Raw genomic sequence first — 24,867 nt, forward strand, 5'->3', positions numbered from 1 at the left:
TTATGTCATTTCATCAATGAATGTGGTTTTACTGCTATTTCAACATTTAGAGTCATCACCAGAAAAATAACACCAGAAAAATAACTTATTTGACAATTTTCACCTGTTTCAAGTAAATTTTCACTTGAAATAAGTAGAAGAATCTGCTAGTGGGACAAGATTTATCTTCTCATTACAAGCAAAAAAATCTTGTTCCACTGGCAGATTTTTCTACTTATTTCAAGTGAAAATTGACTAGAAACAAGTGAAAATGGTCAATTAAAACAAAATTTTGTCAACATTTCAACTTTTTTCATAAAATTTTTGACTTTTTTTTCCTCAAAATCTCAACTTTTCTCTGGACATATTGACTTTTTTTCTCTAAATTTTGACTTTTTTCTCAAAACTTTTTTTCTCAACATTTCGATTTTTTTTCTCAAAATTTCGAGAAAAAAGTCGAAATTTTCACCTGTTTCAAGTAGATTTTAACTTAAAATAAGTAGAAAAATCTGCCAGTGACTTTTTTGCTTGTAATGAGAAGATAAATCTTGTCCCAATGGCAGATTTTTCTACTTATTTCAAGTGAAAATTTACTTGAAACAGGTGAAAATTGTTGTTTTTTCCAGTGACGAGTCTTGTTTTAAGTGTAATGAGATACTTAAAAATAAAGCGTGCATATGTGATGTTGCTCACAGTCGTCCTCAGTTTGCTCAGGGAGCTTGTGTGTGTGCCCAGATACATGAAAAATTAGAGGGAACATTGGTTATTGATTTCATGAAATTGTACTGTTTTAAATAATATACAGTTTATGGGCTTCCATAAACTGTATGTTTATGGACGTAAAGACATACTGCTTTAGCTTACAAGCTTTTAGATTCATACTCGCATAAAAACAATCCTAACCCTCATAATTTATCAGACTCGTGTGTGACAGCAGAATTTTGGGTACAACTTTTTTATTTACATACAAATGTTTATCATTACGAATACGAATACTTAGAACATGGACATCTTTTTGAAAGCTATCTTACTCCATAAACACAGCTCAGACGATCCCCTCTCTACCCTCCCTGGACGATATCACCAGCTATTGATTCGCTAGCAGAGCGACAAACATGGTGAAGGACTCATCATACCCAGGACGTCACCTATTCAACCTGCTGCCCTCAGGCTGGCGCTACAGGGCCGCTAACGCCAGGACCACTAACACCAGGACCGCTAACGCCAGGACCGCTAACGCAAGGACCGCTAACGCCAGGACCAACAGGCTCAGAGACAGCTTCTTTCGCAGAGCCATCAGCACTTTAAATAAGTGTAAAATAAAAATAACACACCATTCCATAAGAACAAATCCCGGTGAAATCATACAACAACAAGGAATACAGACACTGTACCAACACAGTTAGAACTCAGGGGGGCCTGGGCATTAGGCCGGGCAAACCGGCAAGAACTTTCAGGGGGCCGTCCTCGGGGCCGGGCCGACCGGCGAGACAGTTCAGACGGACACTCTCGGGACCGAGCAGACGGCCTTTCACGGGAACTTGGCTTGGGCTGAGGCGTGAGCAGAGTCCTGAGCAGAGTCCTGAGCAGGGGTCTAGGTACCGGCTGGGGCGCAGGCAGAGTCCGAGGGGCCAGTTTCAGGGAACACAGAATCCGAGGGGCTGGCTTCAGGGGACACCGGGTCCTTGGCGCCGGCTGAGGTGCATCCGGGACAACTTCGGGAACAGCGACGGGTGCATCTGGGACCAACCCCGAAAGGGACAGGAAGGGGTTGCTGCTGCCATCGTCGTCTCTTCCGCCTGCACTGGGCCTGAATGCTCTTGGATCCAGCGAAGGCCAGGCGCGTTCCCCAGAAGGGGGACTCCTCCTCCTTGAACCGTGGCATGTTCTTCTCTGCCTCCCGGTGGAAAAACTCCCAAAGGGTAATCTGTTCTCCTACTGGGTCCATGCTGGCTGGTCCGTTCTGTCACGATGTGGTATGTGAGGACCCAGATGCAGGAGAGCAGGAGGCAGGAGTTCCCAAAAGGTGATTTATTTAATTAAACAAACAAAAGGCGCTGCTGAGCAGGATACAAAAAAAAACAGTGCTCAAACAAGAACCAAAAACCTGAACGTGGAAACACGGAGGGAGGACCAGCAGGGAGCATTAGGGAAAGACAAGACCAGATATACACAAGGGTTAATGAGACACGGGTGCAGACAATCAGGGCAGATGGGAAACAGGAAAGTCAAACAAGAACTCAAACACAAACACATGGGCTTCAAAATAAAACAGGAAGTGTCAAACCCCGAGACATTGTGAGACATCTCACCCATGCTACTCTGAGAATCGGGGTTACGCACGACTTCAAACTTCTAAAATATCAACATTAGTTTGTCCTCATAGCAACTTAATTCAGAAGGTTCAGACACGAAGTGACAAAACACTTGAATATTGATCAAACATGCCAGGCTCATTGTTTCTGAGTATTTACTTACTTCACATGTTCTCTGCATGACTATTCAACGTTTCTGGTTGTATTTTTATAAGAAATGAGAGGAACTGGGACTGGCTGAGCAGGGATTCCTCATGGCTGTCAAACATGCCCAGAGTACCGGCCACAGACCATTCAGGCCGATTTGACGATGTCCCGGATTACTCACCGAAACCCAGACCACAAAAAGAGACGCAGGGGTTCCCAGAGCTAGGGTTGCCACCTTTCAGAAATAGAAATAAGGGACGCCCCGATTTCAGCATTGCAGGTGCCAAAAAAAGGGACATCCCCAAAACTTCTAAAATGCAAGGAAACATGTTTATTTTGTCTGAAAAAACTAAATGCTTTGATTTAAAGTTTAAAGTGGTTTAATAGCATTGAACTTGCATGACTGTACAGACAGACAACCATACTAGCAACTGAAATAGCCTCCTATGCTATGTTTCTCCACATCAGCCCAGATGTAGAATATAGATACAGGTGAAGGTCGGAACATTAGAATATGGTGTAAAAGTTATTTATTTCAATAATTCAACTTAAACAGTGAAACTAATACATTACATTATCTCATTACATGCAAAGCAAGATATGTTAAACTTTTATTTGTTATAATTATGATGATTGAATTGTTTATTGATTTCATAAAATATATACATTTTTGAGATTTTTTATTTGGGGTTTTCATAAACTGTGAGCCATAATCACCAAAATTATAACAAATTGAAATATTGCTTGAAATATCTCACTTTGAATGTAGTGGGAAATAATATATTTGTTTCATCTTTAGTTGAATCTACTACGAATGAAGTTTTGCAATATATTCACATTTTCCGACCTTCACCTGTATATTATGACATCAATAAATAAGAGCATAATATACGTCCGTATTGGTTCAATACGGAATGCAACTTTTAATTCCCAATGACGTAACAATTCCGTATTTCACGGGATGGGTGGCAACGCTACCCAGAGCAACCTACCAGAGCTGCCGTCCACAGAACCTCCACGTTCTTCCTCTTCCTGGACTCCACGCTCCGATCCAGAGACGACAACAGCTCCGGCAGCGACTGGATACCAGCTGTTGGAGAAAGAAGCCGCTTCATTTCAGTCCATGTTCCCGTTCTGGGCATGTTTCAAACACTCAAAACCCGCTGATGGACGGATTCTCACCCATGTGAGGCAGAGCGTCTCTCAGCGCGTTACAGTAAGCTCTGAGACGCTCACAGCTCTGCTGATTCAACGTCTCCTGCAGGGAACTGTCTCCGAACCTGGAAAACACCAAGAGAGGAGACCGTTCCACCAGTCTGGACATCAGAAAACCTTCTAACCCGTCGTTTCTGATTCAATTTGTCCATTCCTACTGAGCATGTGCAGACCAACCGACTCCTGCGGACTCACATTAAATCAGATCTCACAGACGCTCAGAGAATAATATCAGGAGAAAAATAAAAATAATATTTTAGAGGAGGAAGATCTTTTTTTCATTATAAACTTCGAGAAAAAAGACGAAATGACGAGAAAAAAATCGAAATGTCAAGAATAATGTTGAAGTACAATTTCGAGAAAAAAGTCGAAAAGTATTTCGTTCTTTAAATTGTATTTCAACATTAATCTCAACATTTCAACTTTTTTCTCGAAATTGTACTTCAACAATTAATCGCGACATTTCGACTTTTTTCTCGACATTTCGACTTTTTTCTCGACATTCGACGGGTAGCATGGATTGACAGAACACCGGAACGATGCAAAAAACTGCAGGATCGGGCTTTTAGGAGGAAGCGTTAGGTCTCAGAGGCGGTTTGAGGGTTTTGGTGGGTTCAGTGCGAGTGTGTTCGTACCTCTCAGCCAAACTCTGCTGCTGGTTGATTCCAATGTTGAACAAAACGGGCTCCACGTGTATCAAACCCCCACATTTCAGTTGCTGGGGTAACGAGCTGAAGGTTTCCACGGGCAATGGCACCTCGACGACGAACTCGCCCCTGGTGGGAAGTGAAGACAAACTGTGGTGAAACCGAACTTTGGGCCCGTCCCAATCCCCCCCTAGTCATGCTTTTCAGCCCTACCCCTAAATTTTTGCACGTTCCCGTGAGGGTAGTGGTGTCCCAATTCCTCTTTGCATGTAGGGGTAGTGGCCTAAACGAGGGCTAGTGTGTATGAATCTAGCCCTTCAGAGCGAGGGATTTCAGATACTGACTCGCTGACCGAGGGCCAGAGAAAATTTCCCAGAATGCTTTACGTCATCATTTGCAGACTGAATCAAACAAAAAACATGGGGGACATTTCTCTATTTTTTGTGAATAAAATCTATATTTTGAGTTAGTTTCTGCATAAAATGCTTTTTGATTACATTTCTAGCGAGAAATATATATTTTACTTCCGTAATATTCACTCAGTGAATGTATATAATCACTCGCTTGCTCGCAAAGTTTTTTCAGATCTCGCCAGAATAAAGGCTGATTTATGGTTCCGCGTTACACCAACGCAGAGCCTACGGCGTAGGTTACGCGGCGACGCGCGCCGTACGGTACTTTATTAAAAACTTTATTAAAACTTAATAAAGTTGCCTATTAACAGCACTACAGGGGAAATTAAAACAGCTTCTAGCTCTGGGCTTCCTGACATGGTGTGACGTTTGTGCAAACGTAACTACGCAGTCACTTACGTACCTGAACGTAAACCACGCAGTGACGAAGCAAGTGGTGTCTCCATCCCTAGGGAACATTACAAGGACCCTAAAGTTTGTTGCTTCATTTTTAGGGCTAGTGGTAGTGGGTGAGGACTAGTGGTAGTGGGTGAGGGCTAGTGGTAGTGGGTGAGGGCTAATGGTAGTGGGTGAGGGCTAGTGGTAGTGAGTGAGGGCTAGTGGTAGTGAGTGAGGGCTAGTGGTAGTGAGTGAGGGCTAGTGGTAGTGGGTGAGGGCTAGTGGTAGTGAGTGAGGGCTAGTGGTAGTGAGTGAGGGCTAGTGGTAGTGGGGCTAGTGGTAGTGAGTGAGGGCTAGTGGTAGTGAGTGAGGGCTAGTGGTAGTGAGTGAGGGCTAGTGGTAGTGAGTGAGGGCTAGTGGTAGTGAGTGAGGGCTAGTGGTAGTGGGTGAGGGCTAGTGGTAGTGGGTGAGGGCTAGTGGTAGTGAGTGAGGGCTAGTGGTAGTGAGTGAGGGCTAGTGGTAGTGGGGCTAGTGGTAGTGAGTGAGGGCTAGTGGTAGTGGGTAAGGGCTAGTGGTAGTGAGTGAGGGCTAGTGGTAGTGGGTGAGGGCTAGTGGTAGTGAGTGAGGGCTAGTGGTAGTGGGGCTAGTGGTAGTGGGGCTAGTGGTAGTGAGTGAGGGCTAGTGGTAGTGAGTGAGGGCTAGTGGTAGTGAGTGAGGGCTAGTGGTAGTGAGTGAGGGCTAGTGGTAGTGAGTGAGGGCTAGTGGTAGTGGGTGAGGGCTAGTGGTAGTGGGTGAGGGCTAGTGGTAGTGAGTGAGGGCTAGTGGTAGTGAGTGAGGGCTAGTGGTAGTGAGTGAGGGCTAGTGGTAGTGGGTGAGGGCTAGTGGTAGTGGGTAAGGGCTAGTGGTAGTGAGTGAGGGCTAGTGGTAGTGAGTGAGGGCTAGTGGTAGTGGGTGAGGATTAGTGGTAGTGAGTGAGGGCTAGTGGTAGTGAGTGAGGGCTAGTGGTAGTGAGTGAGGGCTAGTGGTAGTGAGTGAGGGCTAGTGGTAGTGAGTGAGGGCTAGTGGTAGTGGGTGAGGGCTAGTGGTAGTGGGTGAGGGCTAGTGGTAGTGAGTGAGGGCTAGTGGTAGTGGGGCTAGTGGTAGTGAGTGAGGGCTAGTGGTAGTGGGTGAGGGCTAGTGGTAGTGAGTGAAGGCTAGTGGTAGTGAGTAGAGGGCTAGTGGTAGTGAGTGAGGGCTAGTGGTAGTGAGTGAGGGCTAGTGGTAGTGAGTGAGGGCTAGTGGTAGTGAGTGAGGGCTAGTGGTAGTGAGTGAGGGCTAGTGGTAGTGGGTGAGGGCTAGTGGTAGTGAGTAGAGGGCTAGTGGTAGTGAGTGAGGGCTAGTGGTAGTGAGTGAGGGCTAGTGGTAGTGAGTGAGGGCTAGTGGTAGTGGGTGAGGGCTAGTGGTAGTGGGTGAGGGCTAATGGTAGTGAGTGAGGGCTAATGGTAGTGAGTGAGGGCTAGTGGTAGTAAGTGAGGGCTAGTAGTAGTGGGTGAGGGCTAATGGTAGTGAGTGAGGGCTAGTGGTAGTGAGTGAGGGCTAGTGGTAGTGGGTGAGGGCTAGTGGTAGTGGGTAAGGGCTAATGGTAGTGAGTGAGGGCTAATGGTAGTGAGTGAGGGCTAGTGGTAGTGGGTGAGGGCTAGTGGTAGTGGGTGAGGGCTAATGGTAGTGGGTGAGGGCTAGTGGTAGTGAGTGAGGGCTAGTGGTAGTGAGTGAGGGCTAGTGGTAGTGGGTGAGGGCTAGTGGTAGTGAGTGAGGGCTAGTGGTAGTGAGTGAGGGCTAGTGGTAGTGAGTGAGGGCTAGTGGTAGTGAGTGAGGGCTAATGGTAGTGAGTGAGGGCTAGTGGTAGTGAGTGAGGGCTAGTGGTAGTGAGTGAGGGCTAGTGGTAGTGGGTGAGGGCTAGTGGTAGTGGGTGAGGGCTAGTGGTAGTGGGTGAGGGCTAGTGGTAGTGGGTAAGGGCTAGTGGTAGTGAGTGAGGGCTAGTGGTAGTGAGTGAGGGCTAGTGGTAGTGGGGCTAGTGGTAGTGAGTGAGGGCTAGTGGTAGTGGGTGAGGGCTAGTGGTAGTGAGTGAGGGCTAGTGGTAGTGAGTAGAGGGCTAGTGGTAGTGAGTGAGGGCTAGTGGTAGTGAGTGAGGGCTAGTGGTAGTGAGTGAGGGCTAGTGGTAGTGGGTGAGGGCTAGTGGTAGTGGGTGAGGGCTAGTGGTAGTGAGTGAGGGCTAATGGTAGTGAGTGAGGGCTAGTGGTAGTGAGTGAGGGCTAGTGGTAGTGAGTGAGGGCTAGTGGTAGTGGGTGAGGGCTAGTGGTAGTGGGTGAGGGCTAGTGGTAGTGGGTGAGGGCTAGTGGTAGTGGGTGAGGGCTAGTGGTAGTGAGTGAGGGCTAGTGGTAGTGAGTGAGGGCTAGTGGTAGTGAGTGAGGGCTAGTGGTAGTGGGTGAGGGCTAGTGGTAGTGAGTGAGGGCTAGTGGTAGTGAGTGAGGGCTAGTGGTAGTGGGGCTAGTGGTAGTGAGTGAGGGCTAGTGGTAGTGAGTGAGGGCTAGTGGTAGTGAGTGAGGGCTAGTGGTAGTGAGTGAGGGTTAGTGGTAGTGAGTGAGGGCTAGTGGTAGTGGGTGAGGGCTAGTGGTAGTGGGTGAGGGCTAGTGGTAGTGAGTGAGGGCTAGTGGTAGTGAGTGAGGGCTAGTGGTAGTGAGTGAGGGCTAGTGGTAGTGAGTGAGGGCTAGTGGTAGTGAGTGAGGGCTAGTGGTAGTGAGTGAGGGCTAGTGGTAGTGGGTGAGGGCTAGTGGTAGTGGGTGAGGGCTAGTGGTAGTGAGTGAGGGCTAGTGGTAGTGAGTGAGGGCTAGTGGTGGTTAGTGAGGGCTAGTGGTGGTGAGTATGGGCTAGTGTTAGTGGGTGAGGGCTAGTGGTAGTTAGTGAGGGCTAGTGGTAGTGGGTGAGGGCTAGTGGTAGTGAGTGAGGGCTAGTGGTAGTGGGTGAGGGCTAGTGGTAGTGGGTAAGGGCTAGTGGTAGTGAGTGAGGGCTAGTGGTAGTGAGTGAGGGCTAGTGGTAGTGGGTGAGGGCTAGTGGTAGTGGGTAAGGGCTAGTGGTAGTGAGTGAGGGCTAGTGGTAGTGAGTGAGGGCTAGTGGTAGTGGGTGAGGGCTAGTGGTAGTGAGTGAGGGCTAGTGGTAGTGAGTGAGGGCTAGTGGTAGTGGGGCTAGTGGTAGTGAGTGAGGGCTAGTGGTAGTGGGTGAGGGCTAGTGGTAGTGAGTGAGGGCTAGTGGTAGTGAGTGAGGGCTAGTGGTAGTGGGTGAGGGCTAGTGGTAGTGAGTGAGGGCTAGTGGTAGTGAGTGAGGGCTAGTGGTAGTGGGGCTAGTGGTAGTGAGTGAGGGCTAGTGGTAGTGAGTGAGGGCTAGTGGTAGTGAGTGAGGGCTAGTGGTAGTGAGTGAGGGCTAGTGGTAGTGGGTGAGGGCTAGTGGTAGTGGGTAAGGGCTAGTGGTAGTGAGTGAGGGCTAGTGGTAGTGAGTGAGGGCTAGTGGTAGTGGGTGAGGGCTAGTGGTAGTGAGTGAGGGCTAGTGGTAGTGAGTGAGGGCTAGTGGTAGTGGGTGAGGGCTAGTGGTAGTGAGTGAGGGCTAGTGGTAGTGAGTAGAGGGCTAGTGGTAGTGAGTGAGGGCTAGTGGTAGTGAGTGAGGGCTAGTGGTAGTGAGTGAGGGCTAGTGGTAGTGAGTGAGGGCTAGTGGTAGTGGGTGAGGGCTAGTGGTAGTGGGTGAGGGCTAGTGGTAGTGAGTGAGGGCTAATGGTAGTGAGTGAGGGCTAGTGGTAGTGAGTGAGGGCTAGTGGTAGTGAGTGAGGGCTAGTGGTAGTGGGTGAGGGCTAGTGGTAGTGGGTGAGGGCTAGTGGTAGTGGGTGAGGGCTAGTGGTAGTGAGTGAGGGCTAGTGGTAGTGAGTGAGGGCTAGTGGTGGTGAGTATGGGCTAGTGTTAGTGAGTGAGGGCTAGTGGTAGTGAGTGAGGGCTAGTGGTAGTGGGGCTAGTGGTAGTGAGTGAGGGCTAGTGTTAGTGGGTGAGGGCTAGTGGTAGTGAGTGAGGGCTAGTGGTGGTTAGTGAGGGCTAGTGGTGGTGAGTATGGGCTAGTGTTAGTGAGTGAGGGCTAGTGGTAGTGAGTGAGGGCTAGTGGTAGTGGGGCTAGTGGTAGTGAGTGAGGGCTAGTGGTAGTGGGTGAGGGCTAGTGGTAGTGAGTGAGGGCTAGTGGTAGTGAGTGAGGGCTAGTGGTAGTGGGTGAGGGCTAGTGGTAGTGAGTGAGGGCTAGTGGTAGTGAGTGAGGGCTAATGGTAGTGGGGCTAGTGGTAGTGAGTGAGGGCTAGTGGTAGTGAGTGAGGGCTAGTGGTAGTGAGTGAGGGCTAGTGGTAGTGAGTGAGGGCTAGTGGTAGTGAGTGAGGGCTAGTGGTAGTGGGTGAGGGCTAGTGGTAGTGGGTAAGGGCTAGTGGTAGTGAGTGAGGGCTAGTGGTAATGAGTGAGGGCTAGTGGTAGTGGGTGAGGGCTAGTGGTAGTGAGTGAGGGCTAGTGGTAGTGAGTGAGGGCTAGTGGTAGTGGGTGAGGGCTAGTGGTAGTGAGTGAGGGCTAGTGGTAGTGAGTAGAGGGCTAGTGGTAGTGAGTGAGGGCTAGTGGTAGTGAGTGAGGGCTAGTGGTAGTGAGTGAGGGCTAGTGGTAGTGAGTGAGGGCTAGTGGTAGTGGGTGAGGGCTAGTGGTAGTGGGTGAGGGCTAGTGGTAGTGAGTGAGGGCTAATGGTAGTGAGTGAGGGCTAGTGGTAGTGAGTGAGGGCTAGTGGTAGTGAGTGAGGGCTAGTGGTAGTGGGTGAGGGCTAGTGGTAGTGGGTGAGGGCTAGTGGTAGTGGGTGAGGGCTAGTGGTAGTGGGTGAGGGCTAGTGGTAGTGGGTGAGGGCTAGTGGTAGTGAGTGAGGGCTAGTGGTAGTGAGTGAGGGCTAGTGGTAGTGAGTGAGGGCTAGTGGTAGTGAGTGAGGGCTAGTGGTAGTGAGTGAGGGCTAGTGGTGGTTAGTGAGGGCTAGTGGTGGTGAGTATGGGCTAGTGTTAGTGGGTGAGGGCTAGTGGTAGTGAGTGAGGGCTAGTGGTGGTTAGTGAGGGCTAGTGGTGGTGAGTATGGGCTAGTGTTAGTGAGTGAGGGCTAGTGGTAGTGAGTGAGGGCTAGTGGTAGTGAGTGAGGGCTAGTGGTGGTTAGTGAGGGCTAGTGGTAGTGAGTGAGGGCTAGTGGTGGTTAGTGAGGGCTAGTGGTAGTGAGTGAGGGCTAGTGGTAGTGAGTGAGGGCTAGTGGTAGTGAGTGAGGGCTAGTGGTAGTGAGTGAGGGCTAGTGGTGGTTAGTGAGGGCTAGTGGTGGTGAGTATGGGCTAGTGTTAGTGGGTGAGGGCTAGTGGTAGTGAGTGAGGGCTAGTGGTGGTTAGTGAGGGCTAGTGGTGGTGAGTATGGGCTAGTGTTAGTGAGTGAGGGCTAGTGGTAGTGAGTGAGGGCTAGTGGTAGTGAGTGAGGGCTAGTGGTGGTTAGTGAGGGCTAGTGGTAGTGAGTGAGGGCTAGTGGTGGTTAGTGAGGGCTAGTGGTGGTGAGTATGGGCTAGTGTTAGTGGGTGAGGGCTAGTGGTAGTGAGTGAGGGCTAGTGTTAGTGGGTGAGGGCTAGTGGTAGTGAGTGAGGGCTAGTGGTAGTGGGTAGGGGGCTAGTGGTAGTGAGTGAGGGCTAGTGGTAGTGAGTGAGGGCTAGTGGTGGTTAGTGAGGGCTAGTGGTGGTGAGTATGGGCTAGTGTTAGTGGGTGAGGGCTAGTGGTAGTGAGTGAGGGCTAGTGGTGGTTAGTGAGGGCTAATGGTAGTGGGTGAGGGCTAGTGGTAGTGGGTGAGGGCTAGTGGTAATGAGTGAGGACTAGTAGTAGTGAGTGAGGGCTAGTGGTAGTGAGTGAGGGCTAGTGGTAGTGAGTGAGGGCTAGTGGTAGTGGGTGAGGGCTAGTGGTAGTGGGTGAGGGCTAGTGGTAGTGAGTGAGGGCTAGTGGTAGTGAGTGAGGGCTAGTGGTAGTGGGTGAGGGCTAGTGGTAGTGGGTGAGGGCTAGTGGTAGTGAGTGAGGGCTAGTGGTAGTGAGTGAGGGCTAGTGGTAGTGAGTGAGGGCTAGTGGTAGTGAGTGAGGGCTAGTGAGTGAGGGCTAGTGGTAGTGAGTGAGGGGCTAGTGGTAGTGAGTGAGGGCTAGTGGTAGTGGGTGAGGACTAGTGGTAGTGGGTGAGGACTAGTGGTAGTGGGTGAGGGCTAGTGGTAGTGGGTGAGGGCTAGTGGTAGTGAGTGAGGGCTAGTAGTAGTGGGTGAGGGCTAGTGGTAGTGAGTGAGGGCTAGTGGTAGTGGGTAGGGGGCTAGTGGTAGTGAGTGAGGGCTAGTGGTAGTGAGTGAGGGCTAGTGGTAGTGGGTAGGGGGCTAGTGGTAGTGAGTGAGGGCTAGTGGTAGTGAGTGAGGGCTAGTGGTAGTGAGTGAGGGCTAGCGGTAGTGAGTGAGGGCTAGTGGTAGTGAGTAGAGGGCTAGTGGTAGTGAGTGAGGGCTAGTGGTAATGGGTGAGGGCTAGTGGTAGTGAGTGAGGGCTAGTGGTAGTGAGTGAGGGCTAGTGGTAGTGAGTGAGGGCTAGTGGTAGTGAGTAGGGGGTGTATTGGGATTGGCCCTGAGTCCGTGTTTTTCAGGAATCGAACCCTCCACCTACCATGTCCCGCTGAGCGTGGGTAGCAGGTCGCCCGGCTGCTCCGTCTTGGCCTCCGTGATGGTGAAGGACACTCCCCTCAGGTCGGCCACGGCCACGTCCATGTCCTCCAGCATCCCCACCTCGTCACCTGACAGGGAAACAGCAGGGACCAGACATGTTGGTAGAGAACCTGCATCAAGCTCTCGGTCAGAATCCGTCTTATTTTTCAAAATAAAAGACAAAAAAAAATTCCGACTTCTCCATAAAGTTGGTTTCGTCAACGAACTAAATATTTATGACTAAATATTGTCGTCAACGAACCTTTATCACCTGAGGAAAAGGAGACGAAAAGCGACGAAAATGCTGGTCATGTGACGATAATTAAATATATAATGCAATATCGTCTACGAATAAAAACTAGACTAAAATGTAGATTACAAAGTAAAAACTCTGCTAAAATGTGAGAATGTTCTCCCAAAAATCCTTAATGTCCATGTTTTCAGTAGTTTCTCTGGTTTAATGTCCATGTTTTCAGTAGTTTCTCTGGTTTAATGTCCATGTTTTCAGTAGTTTCTCTGGTTTAATGTCCATGTTAATTTAATTTAATTTAATTTAATTCAGAATTAAACTATTTTCCGAGTTTACATGGAAATAGTAATTACATGGAAACCACGTTTGATGGTCTTTCTCCAATTCCTCTCCAGGTCTGGGGGTTGGGAAGGTTCTGATTGGATAGGGGGCGGACTGGAAGTTAAACTACCGGAAGAAAAACAAACTTAGCCGCTACAACTTTGAAAAGCTCACAATTTCGATGTTTCCTGTTTCCATCTGTTCTTTTAATGATTTCTATTTATTAAATAAATGGTCTCTGCTCTTGACCAGCGTTTACTGCTGCTGCATCTTGAAACTTTGTTTGGAAAACCAGCCCAGCGGAATATAAGATCATGGAGACAGACGGATGAGGGAACGAGCAGAAAGAAAGATCAGAATTAATTTAAAGAGGAATGAGTGTTTACATGATCTGGAATTATTCTATTCAGATTTAAAATCAGAATAAACCAGTCAATTACTTCGGAATTAAGTTTAATTCGGAATGGCCATTTTCATTCTGAATTAGGCGTTTACATGGTAATTTTTAATTTTTTTTTTATTTTGTAAAATGGGTTTGGTTTAATACAATCTTTGACTAAAACTAGACTAAAACGGTCCTGGAAAATTCTGACTAAAATAAGACTAAAATGCTCAGACTTTTAGTCGACTGAAACTTGACACGACTAAAAGGAGAATGAACGTGACTAAAATTAAGGTTGCTTTCAGACCTGTGGCCCGTTTGTTTTGTTCCGATTCAGGGGCTGAACCGATACAGTTGTTCCGTTTCTCGTTCGTGGGGTTTGTGTTCACAAGGCAAACGTCTGTACCGTTTCAAAGCTGTTAACAAATTCCATGCGCGAACCAGCTGCTCTCTGATTGGTCAAATGAACGCGGAAGGAATTTTCTCTTCCGACCCCGACATAAACAACACGCCCCTTTCAGTGCAGACCGCAGCCGTCGGCTTTAGGCTGATTTATGGTTCCGCGTTACACCAACGCAGAGCCTACGGCATAGAGTACGGCATAGGCTCTGCGTCGATTTAACGCGGAACCATAAATCCGGCTTTACCCATTCATTTATGTGCGCTCGGCGCAGAGCGGAGCCCGGGCAGCGGACGAGAGGCCGCCTGCTGCAGCAGGGTTTGCGCTGCGCAAACCCTGCCCGAATTGAACATTGTTTAATTTCAAACAATGTTTAATTTGTGCCGTGCTGGGAAGACATCTTGCACGTCCAATAGGAGAGGAGTTGGTGGAGCTGGACCGACTCTTCTCCTTGCGCCGCGGTCGCACATACACAATGAATGGAGTTGTATCGGTTGCTGTATGGATTACGTTCTCACTCCAAATAAAAAAAAATGAACCGTTTCAGGTCTCGATTGGAATCGTTCCGAGACCACCTCTCCTAGGCGATCTCGGAACGCTTGTTTTGTACCGTTTCAGAGCTCGATTGTTGTGTTCACATATACCAAAAACGTTCCGATCTTGAGGGGGAAGCGTTCCCTGTATCGGAACAACTGCTTGAAACGGTACAGGTGTGAAAGCACCCTAATAAAAACTAAAATGATAGTTTGACCCAAAGACTAGACTGAAACTAGAAGTGAAGCAGGCTGCCAGAAACAGCAGTTCTTCTGCAGCGTTGTGTTTCCGTCCGTACCGTAGGTGCTCAGCAGGCTCTCAAACTGGGCCAGGATTCCCACGGAGTGAAGCTGCTGCAGGAAGTCGGGCTCCTCCAGACCTCCGTGCAGCTTCAGCACGAAGCCCAGGACAACGGCCGACAGCTGAGAGGCGAGAAGAAGAGTCTCGTTAATACACCGGGAACTTTCCTGCCTGAAGAAACACGACTAGTCTCACGGAAGAGTATCAGGGCCAGGCAGGAGAAAAATAAATATAATATTTTAGAGGAGGAAGACTTTTTTCTTTGAGAAAAAAGTCGAAATGTCGAGAAAAAAGTTCAGAATACAAGAATTGGCTTTTGATATTGATTTGAAACACATATCACACATGCGGTTGCATAACTTCATAAACGTACCCTTAACGTTCCACTCCAAGGATGTTAGTTAGTTAGTTAGTTAGTTAGTTAGTTAGTTAGTTAGTTAGTTAGTTAGTTAGTTAGTTAGTTAGTTCTGGCTGCTGCTGCAGAGCTGTCAGTTACTCTGCTAACTGGATTTGATGGGCCAGAGGAAACATTTATACTTTATTTACGAAATTTCGACTTTATTCACGAAATTGTATTTCAACTTTATTCTCGAAATTTCAACTTTATTCTTGAAATTTCAACTTTATTCTCAAAATGTCTACTTTATTCTTGAAATTGTATTTCAACATTTTTTTTTAATTAATTTTTTTTAACATTGTTTTTTAATTATTTATTTTTTTAAATTATTTCAACATTTTGACTTTTTTCTCAAAATTTTATTTCAACATTAATTTATTATTTCCTTTATTTAACCAGGCAAGCAAATTAAGAACACATTTCTTATTTTCAAGTGCAGCCCAGGGGGGTAAGGGGAGGGGGGAACTAACATGAAAAAGAACAAAGTTATATAAATACACAAAAATACATTAAAAACACAATACAAAAGATAAAACAATTAATCAAGTAAGTAATCTCTACATTTCAACTATTTTCTTGACATTTCGACTTTTTTCTCGATATTTCGACTTTTTTTCTCAAAATTGTATTTCAACATTAATCTTGGATATTTGTCTTTTTCTCAAAATTGTATTTCAACATTAATCTTGGATATTTGTCTTTTTTTCAAAATTGTATTTCAACATTAATCTCGACATCTTGACTTTTTTCTCGACATTTCGAATTTTTTCTCAAAATTGTATTTCAACATTAATCTTGACATTTCAACTTTTTTTCGAAATTGTATTTCAACATTAATCTCAACATTTCGACTTTTTCTCGACATTTCGACTTTTTTCTCGAAGTGCATAATAGTAAAAAAATCTAAAATATTTTTCCTCCTGCCTGGCCCTGATACTCTTCCGTACAGTCTGAAGGTGACGAAGTAGAGAAGCGTTTCTCAGGTAAAGTTGTGCTTCTTCTCACCGCCTGGCTGAAGACGGCGTGGCGTCTCTGGACGACCTGGACGGCTCCCTGGGCCGCGGTGGCGGCCAGCGCCCCCTGCAGGACCACGAAGGTCATGGCGGCTCGAGCTTTGGCCATCGCCTCGCGTACGCAGTCCCTGATGGTGACCACTAGAGGGAGGAGCTGCTCCTGCCAGGAGGACGAAGACGAGGAGGAGGACGAGGAGTAGAAGGAATGAGAGGCTGCAGGGACAGAAGAGAAGAGGATGAGTTGAGCTCATGTGCCGAGTTCAGGGGACGACAGAAACGACCTACGAACCAGAACACTGGAGGTGTCCCACCGGTTGGTGATTTGTTATCATATGAGAACTCGTGCCTTAAATATGACCTTGCTTGCAACCGTAATACATTTCAATCTATCATCCAAAGCCACCCCCAAATCTGTTTTGAATTTAATAAAAGGTGTTTTAACTAGGGCGGTCAGTTTAGCGCGTTAACTAGATTAATTAATTACACTGCTAATTAACGCGTTATGAAAATTAACGCAATTAAGTATGAGTGGCCAAATGCGTAAGCATTTGAAATTTGGCCCATTGAGGGACCGGTAGGCCACTACTTCCCTCCTGCTGCTAGTCCAGGGGTCGACAACCCAAAATGTTTTAGATCCATATTGGACCAAAAACACAAAAAACAAATATGTCTGTTGCCACAAAAAATGAAAAGTCTTGTATAAACCTTAGAATGGAGGCAAATGGTGAAAGGCGAAATGTCGAGAAAAAAGTCGAAATGTTGAGGAAAAAAGTCGAAATGTTGAGGAAATAGTCAAAATTTCGAGAAAAAAGTCACAATGTTGAGAAAAAAGTCGAAATGTCGAGAAAAAAGTCGAGATGTCGAGAAAAAAGTAAAAATGTTGAGAAAAAAGCCCAAATGTCGAGAAAAAAGTCAAAATTTCGAGAAAAAAAAAGTCGAGATTAATATTGAAGTACAATTTCGAGAAAAAAGTCGAAATGTCAAGAAAAAAGTTGAAATGTCGAGAAAAAAGTTGAAATGTCGAGAAAAAAGTTGAAATGTCGAGATTAAAAAGGAAAGGAAAAAGGAAGAAAAAAAGAGAAAAAAAGGGAAAAAAGAAGAAAAAAAGAAGAAAAAAGAGAAAAAAAGAAAAAGAAAAAAAAAGAAGAAAAAAAGGTCAAACATTTTTGAAAAAGCTCCAGGAGCCACTAGGGAGGCTCTAGAGCCGCGGGTTGCCGACCGCTGTGCTAGTCAAACTAACATGTTGATGGACCTGGACGACTCAGGGGAGCGACTCAGCAAATCTTTGCTGGGCCTTTGAACGGCAAGTTTATGTATAAAAAGAAGCAACAAGCGTGTTCTTGACTAGCAACAAGAACGCGGTGATTTGTACATTTTGTAAAAAGAATGTTCCTATCACGGAGCTGCTCCAGCCTGAATTATCATTTAAACGCTAAACATGTCCGGACAAGTTCCACTGTAAACGTTACAGCTACTAGTACTTGAATTGTTGTATTGAGTCAGCTTTAGTTTTAATTTTGAATTGAGAGTCTGCTTAAGTGCCTATTTGAGACTCAGCCTTATTTTATTTCTGAATTTTATTTATTTAAAGGAGCTTGAGGCTGTTTTTTTTATTTGCAAAATGTGCTGCAATTCGGTCCCGAATTTCCCGCGCTGTCCTGCAGATGTGACGTCACATGACGCTGCATGCACGTTCTCCCCGTTCTCCTGTGCCGGCTTCACTGTTGGCTGCAGTACCCCCAACGGCCGTCGTGGTGAAGGGTGGCGCTAGAGAGTCTCATTTCTTAAAAGCAGCCGCAAGCTCCTTTAACTGTATTTGCATTGCATTTTTGAATAATGCACCTGGCCTAATTGGAAATCCTAAGTGGATTTCAAATCTTCTCTTCTTACTGTATTCAATTGATTAGTCATGCACTGCAATGTCCTAGAATTCTAATTCTTTATTTGGGGACCTTTAGCAGATATGAGATTAAAATGCGATTAATTAGATTAATTAATAATAAATCTTGTGATTAATTAGATACATTTTTTAATCGCCTGACAGCACTAGTTTTAACTAATCCTACTCCTATCAACCCTCATTTTCCACAACTTTTGGTTGGTGGCTGTGACTTTAATGAGGTTAAAATTCCAAACCAATTTCCAAATTCCAATTTCCAATTCCAAATCAATTCGAAATACGTTTAATTTCATCTTATACCCCTCGGTATCCTACAGAAATTCAATCTTACAGTTTTACCCCAAACATATCATCACCATGTTACGAACAAAATACTTAAAATTTCCAATTACTCCCAAAGTAAAAGAACTCCATTTTAAAACCTTAAATGGTGTAAACCCATCCAGTGGATTGTTGCGGTAGCGATTTGGTATTGAAACTAATAATTGTGTATTTTGTGATGAATGTGAAACCACTGATCATTTATTTTTTTAATGCATATATTCTAATACTAATTGGCAGGATAAACATGACTGGCTTCACCCAAAGGTGTTTGATCTGCAGGATTTCTCACAGAAAGCTAGTATTTTTGGACTTTCAATGGACAATACCAATGATGACTTTCTGATTAATAATATCATAATTTTGGGTAAATTCCACATCCACAAGTCCAAGTATATGAAAGTGAAACCTCGATTTTGTGTTTTCCATAACAAATTCCTTCACTTTTCTAAAGCCCTTAAACTCATGACGAAAAGAAATGCAATACAACTTTTAAACATAATTGTTGAATATAATTTATTGGATAAGCCCCAGCCCCTTTCCTAAATCAACAACGTGTTTGTTAGACCCCATTCCAACTCGACTATTCAAAAATGTTTTTTCTCTTATTGGTGCGACAATACTAGACCAGATCAACTTATCCCTAAATTTAGGATATGTACCACAGGTTTTCAAAGTTGCAGTAATTAAACCTTTACTAAAAAAACCTTCCCTTGACCCAGACACCTTAGCTAATTATAGACCCATTTCCAACCTTCCATTTCTATCTAAAATTCTGGAAAAGGCAGTTTCAAGCCAGTTATGTGACTATTTGTATAGAAATGATTTATTTGAAGTCTTTCCTCAGCGAGAGGCCACAAGCAGTCAGAGTCGGCAACAACACCTCAAGGAGCATCACACTCAGCACAGGGGCCCCACAAGGCTGCGTGCTCAGTCCCCTGCTCTTCACCCTGCTGACTCACGACTGCACACCAACCTTCAGCACCAATCACATGGTGAAGTTCGCGGACGACACAACTCTGGTGGGTCTCATCACCAAGAACGACGAGACCCACTACAGGAAGGAGGTCAACCTTCTGACCAAGTGGTGCAGAGACAACAACCTCCTGCTGAATGTCAGCAAAACTAAGGAGATCGTGGTCGACTTCCGGAGAGGCCACACTGAACTCCCACCACTGACCATCGATGGTGCTGCTGTGGAGCGGGTCAGCGGAACCAAATTCCTGGGGGTGCACATCAGCGAGGACCTCTCCTGGGCCACCAACTCTGCATCACTGGCAAAGAAAGCCCAGCGGCGCCTCTACTTCCTCCGCAAGCTCAAGAGAGCGAGAGCTCCCACACCCATCCTGAAAACCTTCTTCCAGGGCACCATTGAAAGCATCCTGTCCAGCTGCATCACTGTGTGGGGCGGTAGCTGTACTGAATACAGCAGGAAAGCACTGCAACGCATAGTGAACACAGCTGGGAAGATCATAGGTGCCCCACTCCCCTCCTTGAAGGACATTTACACCACCCGCCTCACCCGGAAAGCTATCGCGATTGCGAGCGACACCAGCCACCCCGCACACAGTCTGTTCAGCCTCCTACCCTCAGGTAGAAGGTACAGGAGCCTCTGTTGCCGCACCACCAGACTCAGTAACAGCTTCGCATACCAAGCAGTCAGGATGCTAAATTCTCTCCCCTCACTCCCCCCAACCAGATCCTCCAGATCCTCCAGACTGGCAGGGAACTGAACTGAAATCCCCCCAAAAGCCCCCCCCCCCCCCCCCATGAACACTCAGGACTACAAAACAACTGCCTCTTTTAATATCACCACTGTGTCAATTTAAAGTCACTGCTCACTGTTTTTAATATATATTTATTAAACTGTTATACATACTGCACAAAAACAAAAAAAACTTTTGCACTCAGTTCCAGTAAATGTCTGTGTTGTGTTGTATTTGTATTTGTATTTATTCATGTGAACTCTTTTTTAAATCTTTTTTAAATCTTTATCTTTATCTTTTTAAATTTTTATCTGTTGTGCCTGTGCCTGCGCACTTTATATGTCTCACCGAGGGAAGTGGGAAACGTCCTCTCGATTCTTTGTATGTCTGACATGTGAAGAAACGATAATAAAGCTACTTTGACTTTGACTTCAGTCAGGGTTCAGAATGCATCATAGCACAGAGACAGCACTGGTTCGAGTCACGAATGACCTCCTTATGGCCTCAGATAAGGGATTAGTGTCCATACTGGTTCTACTGGACCTCAGATAAGGGATTAGTGTCCATACTGGTTCTACTGGACCTCAGTGCTGCTTTTGACACTGTTGATCATGGCATTTTACTGCACAGGTTAGAGCATGTTGTTGGGATTAAAGGGACAGCTCTACGTTGGTTTAAATCATATCTATCTGACAGGTTCCAGTTTGTTCATGTACATGAGGTTTCTTCAGAACAGTCAAGGGTCTGTTATGGTGTTCCGCAGGGTTCAGTGCTAGGGCCAATCTTGTTCAGTTTATACATGCAGCCGTTGGGAAGTATAATCCAGAATCACGGCATACACTTTCATTGTTATGCTGATGATACGCAGCTCTATTTGTCTATGAAGCCGGATGAAACAGAACCGTTAGTTAAACTTCAGGCATGTCTTAGGGACATCAAGGACTGGATGTCTGTTTTGCTTTTAAATTCAGATAAAACAGAGGTTAACATGATCTGTTATCATTCGATCAGGATTTGTCGTTTAAACCATCTCCATAATATTGCAAAGATTAGGAAAATCCTCTCGCAGAGTGATGCAGAAAAACTAGTTAATGCGTTTGTATCTTCTAGACTAGATTACTGTAATATGTTATTAGCAGGATGTCCAAGTAATTTGCTGAATAGGCTCCAGCTGATCCAGAATGCAGCAGCACGAGTGCTGACAGGAATCAGCAGGAGAGACCACGTCTCTCCAGTGTTGGCGTCGCTCCATTGGCTACACGTAAAACTCAGAATCCAATTAAAACATTTTTCAAGACCTGATAGTGCCTTATGTTCCTGGCAGAGCTCTCCGTTCTCGGAGTGCAGGTTTACTTGTAGTTCCTAGAGTTTCTAAATGTAGATTTGGAGGGCGGGCGTTCTGCTATCAGGCACCATTACTTTGGAACCAATTTCCAATCTGGGTTAAGGAGGCTGACACCACCTCCACCTTTAAAGTCAAACTTAAAACCTTTCTGTTTAGTAAAACCTATAGGTAGTTCAGTAAATCTCTAGTTGGTGTTAGTAAACCTCTAGTTAGAGTAAACTCTAGAGTGTTAGAGTCAGTAGTCATAGTTGCAGCTATAGAACAAGACTATAATAGTTAGTCTATATATAGCTTGGTGGTAGATATGCTGCTATAGGCTTATGCTGCAGGGGGGCACCGACATGATCCACTGGGCGGTGCCTCTCACCCTTCTTCTCCTCTCCTCTTCTCCTCTTCTCCTTTTCCATTTTTATTTATTATAAATATCTCATAGCTATCATTTCTGTCCATTGTTCCTGTAGTTTCTTGTGCTGGTCCCCTTTTTTCTCTTTTCTGCATGTTTGCAGGCCGGAGCTTCAGGAGCTGCGTGCTGGCCTGCGATTCCCCCCCCTCCTCTGATCATCCGGCTGCTGCTTCCACCTGCCTGTGTGGATGTCTGGTGTGCTGCTGACGTCCCCGACCCCCCAGTCTGGCCCTCGGCAGGAGGGTCCTCCCTTATGATCCTGGTCCTGCTCAAGGTTTCTTCCTCCTAAAGGGGAGTTTTTCTTGCCACTGTTTGGCTTAAGGCTTTTCTCCCACTAGGGGAGTTTTTACCTGCCATTGTTTATGTAATAATTACTCGGGGGTCATGTTCTGGGTCTCTGGTAAGCGCCTAGAGACAACTTTTGTTGTATTAGACGCTATACAAATAAAATTGAGTTGAATTTCCTTATTTTCCTTTTCATTTTATTTATTTTATTTTCCTTCCGTTTTCTCTCAAATGCACCTGTTCCTTGATACATTTTGATAAAGATTAATGCCTTGTTGTTTGTATATAAAGATATTTTCAATAAAAAAAAAAAATAATAATTAATTAAAGAAAAGGTGTCCCACCGGTGTTCTGTGAGGCCGTTTCCTCTGTGGACGACCACCGGTCCTGGTGCTCCCGCCCCTGCAGACGGTCCACCATGGCGATGATGCAGTTGAGGCTCTTGGCGACGTTGGCCCAAACCCTGTCCTACACAAACACACTTGCATAAACAAAACTAAAACGGCCTTTAAGGAAACCTGAAATCCATTTCTCACTCTATTACCAGCCTATAGCTACAGCTCCGTGAGTGTAAACAAACAGCAGTGTAGTAGCAGTGTGGTTGCACCAAGTGAACAGATGCAACGCAAAAAAAATGTTAAATGCCGGAAAGGAACTAGAATTTACCGGGATACCTTAAACAAGGAAACCAGAGACTGGATTATTAACGGTTTGGATCCATATGAAATCCCTAATAAAGAGTGGAGCTCCGACGAGGTTTTACTGCCGTAGTTCTGAACAAACGACGTCTTCGGCTACCTTGTTTGCGGTGTGAGCGCCTACACTTCGGAGCAGTTCCTTAGTTATTAGTTAAGTTGTTGGGGCATAGTTATATGCAACGCAATCTTGCTCTGGCCGGTTAATCAGAGGGCTAATGCGCACTAAGGCGCGCATGCAACACCAATGCAAAACATTTATGGTGTTAGTGAAGGTTTTGGAAAAAGTTTTTCTGTTCACACAAAAGAGGTGGGCAATGTGTTGTATTGGCAAATTCAGTCTAAGGCGCATGAGAGTCAGGAAAAGCATCTGAAAAGGTGACAGTACTTCCAGTACGGTCCAACACAGGCTAGAACACCCATGACAACTTCAAGGTGTGGAAGAATGGGGACCAGAATGAACATGCAGGGAGCAGACTGTCAGATTAATCAAAGTTTTGAATTAAGTTGTCCTCATGAAACTACCCGAATCAGAATTTAGGCCTATTAAGGTCAGCTTATTAAGCTGACTGCTGGTTGTCACATTCTTATCACATGTTAACAGATGAGGGCAGCCCTTCCTGTGTTCCGTTAAGGGTTTGGGCTATCCTGGGACAACTGTCCCATTGTATTTTTAAGGTTTAAGGAGTTTTTGTCAGGGGGGTCGACTGACAGCCGTCTCATTGTCTTTAAGGGGTTAGTTGAACCATCTGTTCAAAACCTCCAACAAAGGTCCTGTTTTTAGTTGACCCCTTGACCATTTGAGGTTTTTTAAAAGGATGTCTGTTGCTCTGACATACCACAAGATAAGTTGCTTATTAACTGAAAAGTCATAGGTGTGACCTTTTTAACCATCATCTGATACCATGTCTGTTCTCCATCTGTTCATTGTTCATTATCTATACACTGACAGTCTGTTTACCAAATATGGTCATTCCTGTCACCGGTTATTCAAATAAAAGCGCTAGGCTGCACAGAGGATTTTGGGAGAAGAGCTGACCAGTTCTCAGATGAGGGCCACGTTGCCCTGCACTACTCAGCTTTCTTCGCCCAGACTTCTGCAGAAGCGCCTTGAAAATCATTCCAGAGTCCCTGTGTCTTTCCTAAGTTATTAATTTATGTTGATGATTTAGGAACCTAACACAGACTGTCATCGAAATCGGAATACTGTGGAAGGTTATGTTTGGTCGTCTTACAGCCGCGATCCAAGCGAGCCGACGACGAAGTAAGACACAACGAAGAGGGAGCATGCTAAGGTAGCTTCCAACATGGCGGCTCCGCCAAGTGATGAGGTCAGGACGCCCAAGCCCTACTTTTACCTGTTTTAAGAAATAAAAAAGGGCGGCCCAACTTACCCACTCCTCCTCGTCGTAGTCCAGGTCCTGCCGGCCGTCCTGCTCCTGATTGGCTGGTGGGATTTCACAGAGCAGCCCGTTGCTGTGGACGTGGCTGCTGCTGCAGGTGGAGGTGTGATGGATATCCAGCAGGGCGCTCCGAACCAGCTCGTCTTTGAGCGCGTGAACGAAGCGTTCGGTCTGCGCCAGACAAGCGGCAGATGCGTCAGATTCCAGCACGAAAGAAGTGTGAAGCGCACACACCTGTTCCCTCCTCACACCTGTTCCCTCCTCACACCTGTTCCCTCCTCACACCTGTTCCCTCCTCACACCTGTTCCCTCCTCACACCTGTTCCCTCCTCACACCTGTTCCCTCCTCACACCTGTTCCCTCCTCACACCTGTTCCCCTCCTCACACCTGTTCCCTCCTAACACCTGTTCCCTCCTCACACCTGCTCCCTCCTTACACCTGTTCCCTCCTCACACCTGTTCCCTCCTCACACCTGTTCCCTCCTCACACCTGTTCCCTCCTCACACCTGCTCCCTCCTCACACCTGCTCCCTCCTCACACCTGTTCCCTCCTCACACTTGTTCCCTCCTCACACCTGCTCCCTCCTCACACCTGCTCCCTCCTCACACCTGTTCCCTCCTCAACTGTTCCCTCCTAACACCTGTTCCCTCCTCACACCTGTTCCCTCCTCACACCTGTTCCGTCCTCACACCTGTTCCCTCCTCACACCTGTTCCCCTCCTCACCTGTTCCCTCCTTACACCTGTTCCCTCCTCACACCTGTTCCGTCCTCACACCTGTTCCCTCCTCACACCTGTTCCCTCCTCACACCTGTTCCTCCTCACACCTGTTCCCTCCTCACACCTGCTCCCTCCTCACACCTGTTCCCTCCTCACACCTGTTCCCTCCTCACACCTGTTCCCTCCTCACATCTGTTCCCTCCTCACACCTGCTCCCTCCTCTCACCTGTTCCCTCCTCACACCTGTTCCCTCCTAACACCTGTTCCCCTCCTCACACCTGTTCCCTCCTCACACCTGTTCCCTGGTCACACCTGTTCCCTCCTAACACCTGTTCCCTCCTAACACCTGTTCCCTCCTCACACCTGTTTCCCTCCTCACACCTGTTCCCTCCTAACACCTGTTCCCTCCTCACACCTGTTCCCTCCTCACCTGTTCCCTCCTCACACCTGTTCCCTCCTCACACCTGTTCCCTCCTCACACCTGTTCCCTGGTCACACCTGTTCCCTCCTCACACCTGTTCCCTCCTAACACCTGTTCCCTCCTCACCTGTTCCCTCCTCACACCTGTTCCCTCCTCACACCTGTTCCCTCCTCACACCTGTTCCCTCCTCACCTGTTCCCTC

The 24,867-nt window shown here is 46.6% G+C and overlaps 1 protein-coding gene across 1 annotated transcript in view; it reads right to left on the reverse strand.

Annotated features, from left to right (window-relative positions):
- Window positions 1-24,867, reverse strand: part of LOC133420919 (type II inositol 3,4-bisphosphate 4-phosphatase-like) — a 44,583-nt gene that overhangs the window by 19,132 nt on the left and 584 nt on the right. Inside the window, exons 2-9 of the mRNA XM_061710802.1 lie at window positions 23,517-23,696; window positions 21,772-21,895; window positions 15,460-15,680; window positions 14,056-14,179; window positions 11,833-11,959; window positions 4,292-4,432; window positions 3,624-3,721; window positions 3,434-3,531 (exon numbers count right to left, since the gene is read on the reverse strand). Of these exons, the coding sequence (XP_061566786.1) occupies window positions 3,434-3,531; window positions 3,624-3,721; window positions 4,292-4,432; window positions 11,833-11,959; window positions 14,056-14,179; window positions 15,460-15,680; window positions 21,772-21,895; window positions 23,517-23,696 (1,113 nt within the window). The remainder of the gene's footprint in view (window positions 1-3,433; window positions 3,532-3,623; window positions 3,722-4,291; window positions 4,433-11,832; window positions 11,960-14,055; window positions 14,180-15,459; window positions 15,681-21,771; window positions 21,896-23,516; window positions 23,697-24,867) is intronic.

This window comes from Cololabis saira, chromosome 20, assembly GCF_033807715.1.
Source record: "Cololabis saira isolate AMF1-May2022 chromosome 20, fColSai1.1, whole genome shotgun sequence".
NCBI lineage: Eukaryota > Metazoa > Chordata > Actinopteri > Beloniformes > Belonidae > Cololabis > Cololabis saira.